This window comes from Mauremys reevesii, linkage group 6 (genome assembly GCF_016161935.1).
Source record: "Mauremys reevesii isolate NIE-2019 linkage group 6, ASM1616193v1, whole genome shotgun sequence".
Classification (NCBI taxonomy): domain Eukaryota; kingdom Metazoa; phylum Chordata; order Testudines; family Geoemydidae; genus Mauremys; species Mauremys reevesii.
The window spans coordinates 117634969-117640660 of NC_052628.1; the positions used below are offsets into that span (position 1 = coordinate 117634969).

A 5692-nucleotide genomic window follows, 5' to 3' on the forward strand; every position below is an offset into this window, starting at 1 on the left:
GTCACTAGGAAGGCACAAACTATGGCAAATGCATATTAGTTATGAAATGAAAGGTGTGATCATCAGGAATGTTTTCTCTAGCTTATCACTAGATTCCCATTATAATATTTTAAACACACGCTTTTCAAATATAACAATGTATCAGTTTGATTATCGTGAGTATCAGCTCAACCAGAGAAGAACATGATGAGTTTCCTCACAGCTTTATCACTGTGATTTATGATCTTCTGATACATGGGAAGCACCTACTGTCCCTTTTTTTAGTGGAGCTGCTTGGCAACTTGTCTGTGGAAGAGGGTGATTCCCCACCATTAACAATTTCTTCTCCTGGGGACAGAAGCTGCACACTCTTAACTGTCTCTTCAGCTTTGGACCGAATCAATTCAAATATAACTGGCTCTTCGGTTTTGGCCTCAATCTGCTTGTTGTTATCTATTGCTTCTGCTTCTGACTGAACGTGCTCAGTGATATGGACAACTTCTCTTTCAGGCTGAATCTGCTGGGGTAGGGGCAGTGTACCATGTCTTTGATTATCAAACTGGCCATCACTGGAAACAATCAAACATCCAGCACCATGACTATTGCTAGAGTCGGGGTCCCTTATAGGCTGCATCTTCTCTTCCTCTTTTTCCCCATCCTGCTTAGTCTCTGCAGTATTGGAGAGTGAATCAAAAGTGTCGGCGATCCTCTCAGCTAGTGAATAAAGGATGCAGTTGTCTGAAGGAGAGCGATTATTAGCCTCATCAAAGTGTGTCTGCATCTGAAACAACCTCTGTACATTTTCTCTCCTGACAAATTCTCCATCAGAGGAACCAAGAGTGGAAACCAAGTCATCAGCAGCCTGTTCTAAACTGGAACAAGTTGATCCTGGGATTTCATCATCCCAAGATTCCTCATCGTTACTGGCTATTGATTCACCATCATCATCATCTTGGGAATCCTCTTCCTCCTCTGAAGATGTAGTTAATGAAGAATAAAACTGGTATCCCTCTTCATGAAGAAGAAAAGGAATATCATAATTGGCTCGCCAGTCATATGCCTTAATGTTGAATGGAGATCGGGCAAAATTGATGAATTCATGAAGGAAGTGATTAGTATAATACAGCAAGTGAGGTTGTAGGATATCAGCAAAGGCCTGACTTTCCAGATCATAATGAATCATGTTGTGCAGGATGATATGCTGTATATCATTGACCAAAGACACATGAGTGCCACACAGTACTCTTAATTCACGCTTGAGCCATGGAACTAATCTGAGGAGGCGGGAGGGATTGCGGTGGAAAAAATCTGCTGAAATATCCCTGTAGAAACCTCCAGCTTGGACAATCCTCACCCACACTCCAGATCGATACAGAGCTCTCCTGAACTTAATTGTAACCTGCTCCCGTATTTGCCCCAATGATATTCCCCCAGGGTGAGATGGTCTTCTGATTGCAAACTGTCTCATCAGCTCATCAATTGCTCTCTCCCTCACTCGAGATGGTGGACCTGAAAAGCCATCATGCAGGATCCCATGGTCTGGTGGAGATTCAGGCCTTTGAGCAGAAGCTGACCTTACCTCAAACATGGCAGAGGATCTGTTCTCCACGGGTAGAATATATTCCTCAAAATCATTGTCAGCCTTGATAGTGTGGAAGAATGAATGGAAATGTTGCTTACAGAGTGGGCACTCAGCTTTCCTTTCCGACCATTCCTGTATACAAACAAAACAGAACCCATGGAAGCAGGGATTTAAGTAAGACACATTTCGGATTCTCTCCAAGCAGATAGGGCATCTTGAGTCTGAAGATCCCTCTCCTGCCACTGGAACATCCTCACTGCTTGTCCCGGCTATGGATGAAAAGCTGCCATCAGATTTAAATGCTTCTTTTGATGATGCCATGATCTACTGAAAGAGAAAAAAAGAGGCCAACCAGTAGGATGAGTTTATGGTAGACTTGTTCAACTCAATTTTTTTTGGCCAGAATAATGGGATGAATTGCTTTGTTTTGTATTACCACTGCACCTGGCCTCTAAGTATGACATAGTCCAGAGACCACATATCCTCTTCATCAGGCCCTGCTGACTTAAAGACATCTACTTTATCAAAATATTCTTTAACATGTTCTTTCCCTATTCAGGCTTCTCTTCCCTCTCCTTTGCTCTTAATATTAATTGTGTTAAGCATCTGGTAACCTTTTTAGTGATGACAGAAGCAAAACAGGCATTCAGCACCTCAGCCCTTCTTGGTGTTGCCCAGTGTTAACTCTCCTTCCTGCTAACTAGAGGACCTAGACTTTCCTTCATCTTTCTCTTGCTCTCAATATATTTATAGAACCTATTCTTTTTGCTTTCTATGTCGCTTGCTAGCTGTAACTCATTTTGTGCCTTAGCTTTTCTGATTTAATGCCTACATGTTTGTGCTACTCTTTTGTATTTATCCTTGGAAATATGGATAAATTGCTACTTTTTGTATAATTTAATATTGGCATCTATTCTTCCTATCTTTTCTTCACATTGGGATAGTTTGATGTTGTACCTTTAATATTGCCTCTTTCAGAAATGGCCAGGTCTCCTGAACTCCTTTTTCCCTTAGATTTTCTTACCATGGGACCTTACGGATCAGTTCTCTGAGTTTGTTCAAGTCTGCATTGTCCTTATTCTGCCGCCTGAACTCCTTCCTTTCCTTAAAAAAATGAAATCTACCATTTCATGATCACTTTCATTCATGACCACCTTCATGTCTGCAACCAATTCCTCTTGTTTGTCAGAAGTAAGTCTAAAATAGCTGTCTGCTTGGTTACTTAACTGTGTCTGCAGCATAGACATGCCTTAAGAATTAATTCACCAGTACCACTAGAGACTAATGCCTGAGATCAGCGTTCTTAGGAGGGGACAGAAACAGTAAGCAACAATTTATATTACATAATGCTCACCAGTTAAAGTGAAGGATCAAGCCAACCCATATTATTTGTAAGTTCTCCAAAAACTGGTTCTGTACTCAAAGATTAATTCTGTGGAGGCCACATTATACTTTTCTTACATGAAAAAGAGAGGCTGAATCTTTGATTAAAGTACAAAACTCAACTCATCCTTAACTACGGAGTCACTACCAACATCTCCCTACTAAGGAGACTTAAACAAGTTGAAAGGTTTTGTAAATGTTTTACCTAGAGGTAATTTGTAAATGTTATTTTCTTTTCTTGTCTCTCTTTTTCACTCCACTCTGTGATTTCTTCCTTCATAAAGTATGTCTCCTTTTTTTCTCTCATGTCATCATCTCTCTATTGATCTCTTATTATAGGCTTAAGGATCCATGTTTCATGTGTTGCCCAAGACCAACAACATTCTGATTGGATCTTTTCGATGATGTCACAACCACACACCAGCTCACAATGATGGCATGGCTCAAAACTTGTTAAACATTCATAACCACAACATAAGGGCTTTTTTTGGAGAGGGGCAAACTGGCAATTAAAGAGGGAATGGAGAGAGGTTTTTTTTATTTTTACATTATATTATTTCATAGTATGTCAGTAGTAGCATGCAATATGACATGTATATCATGTCAAGTCACATCAAAATATGGCATGTCCTGTGATGCACTGCTTCTTCTGCCATGTCACGAAATACAAAAATAAAGGTAATATTAAAAATGGGGGGAAGGTTTGAAAGTAAAATTGTTTTTATACAACATTTCTAAGTTTTTAATTAATATATTTGAGCAGGAATTTTCATAAATATTGATACAATTTCACACACAGACACACATAGACACACACCAGATTTGTTAAATCGAATTTTCTGATCAGCTCTAACAGTGACATCCCACTGAACTGATGGAGAGCCCTGGGGAGGAATGCTTCCTCTAACTCTGATACAGTTGCAGCAGCAGAAAGGGACAGTAAAAATCTCAGATATGGCCAGGGGAGAACCCTCCCTCTCCTCCCATTCTTCAACACAGAAAGTAGGTTGGGTCAGGTTTGTAGAAGATCCTGCTGACAGTAGGTGGCTCAGTTTGGGTAACCCAGTGCAGAATCACAAGGTTGTGATGTTGGCTCAAAATCAGCTTAGTCCCTTCTCTCTTTGGACTGTGAGTTTTGCGGTGTGCCTCAGAGAGACAAAGCGAAAACAGAACAAACCACAAACAAAAAACCACACCCTTGATCCAGTCAGTTCTCAGGGAAAACAAAGGATCTTGCTAAGAGCACCATGTTGGTTCAAGGCCCAAGGGAGACAGGGTACAGAGGGACTCTGCGGGTAGCACGAACAGCCCTAAGAGGAGTCATCAAGAGACCTGGTTTTCTCCTCCTCTCTTGCTAACAAAGAACAAAGGCAGACCAACTGACTTGTTTCCTTTATTCTGAAAATAGCACCTCAGCCCTCCACCCACATACCTCAGTTTTCAAAACCACAACCTGAAAGGGACTAGTTCAGCCAACAATTAACCTTCTGAAATTAATTAGTCCTATGAGCAGGGACTGCCCTATGAGAAACTCAAGAGGGCTGTTTGGGGAAGTCCAGAGGTCAAAAGACAGAGTCCATCGTGGAAAATGTCCTGCAAGCTTGATGGTACAGTTGGCTTTGCATTCTCTGGAGAAGCAAGTGATGAGCAAATGACACCTAGACTGATGATGAGCACTATCACTGTTTAGCAACACACGTGGGTAAGGAAAGGGAATTTATCATTCTATGAACACAAGTTTTAGTTGTCTGCAAAGGCTTCTGCACTGCCGTGGCACACAGGAAATTATAACAGATTTACATACATACATACATACATACATACATTTTCAACACAATTAGAATAAATCCTCTTTTATTGTAAATCTTTACCATACTTTAAAAAAATCACTCTAGAGGGGAAAAAAATCGGAGAGGAGGAACAATTAATTCAACTGCCAGCTTGTTGGGAGCATGGCTCCTTCATTCTTGAGAGGCCACATGGCCTAGCAGGGGAGGCAAGAAACAGGAGTCAAGTGAGCTGTTCCCAATTCTGCCCCTGGCCACTTTCCCTCTTTGTGCCTGTGAGTCTCTCCCCCCGCCCCCATTTATTTGCCTTGTTTATTTAAGTTGAAATCATTCCAGGACAGACCATTTGTAGAACGCCTAGAATGATGGGGCCTCCCAATGCGAGTTACAGCCTCTATCTATTACATGCACATAGTTTTCCATCGTTCCAAAGGGTAACGTGATAGAAGAGAGGAAATCCATTTAACATTGGAGAGCCCACTTCATTCATCATTCTCAAAACCAGATAGTTACAATGGGTTTTCCTAGAAGCCCCCACAGCTTGGCCTATCTCCTACCCTCACCAAAGGAGGAAAGTTACCCAAGAATTGAGTTCTTTTGAAAAAAATCCACCCCATGTAAAGGTAAAGTTAACCAAAAATTAGGAGCATCAGGTATCTGAACTCTCTCCTGCATGAGTCAGTGCAATACCATTTTTGGTTTTGGATGTTCCGTTTTTCTATTAAATATCAAAGATTTCCATGAAAGGAGATGCAGTCTGTTAAAAATTCACTCTCAAAACTCCAGATTTCCGTTAAAAGTGATTGAGAAGAAAGTTTTCAGTCGGCCCTAAGATTGAATGCTTTTGATTCTGAAGAACCGTAACATCATGCGGGACACAAGTTTGTTAAGCAGTCTACTTGCTGCCACCAGTGCCTGCGTTTGACACCTTTGTACTAGATCTAGAAAGCAATCAGATGAA

General features: G+C 41.0%; 1 protein-coding gene across 3 annotated transcripts; it reads right to left on the reverse strand.

Moving 5' to 3' along the window:
- Positions 1-20: 20 nt before the first annotated feature.
- Positions 21-3339, reverse strand: LOC120408301 (E3 ubiquitin-protein ligase Topors-like). 3 transcript variants are annotated; one of them, XM_039545069.1, is made up of 2 exons: positions 3150-3339; positions 21-1693 (listed from the first exon to the last, which is right to left on the reverse strand). In XM_039545069.1, the coding sequence occupies exon 2, from the start codon at positions 1565-1567 to the stop codon at positions 218-220; it is 1350 nt and encodes a 449-aa protein (XP_039401003.1). In that variant the 5' UTR covers positions 1568-1693; positions 3150-3339; the 3' UTR covers positions 21-217. The 3 variants fall into 3 exon arrangements, with proteins under 3 accessions (XP_039401003.1, XP_039401002.1, XP_039401001.1); XM_039545068.1 differs by having other exon boundaries at positions 21-1885; XM_039545067.1 differs by having other exon boundaries at positions 21-1888.
- Positions 3340-5692: the final 2353 nt, after the last annotated feature.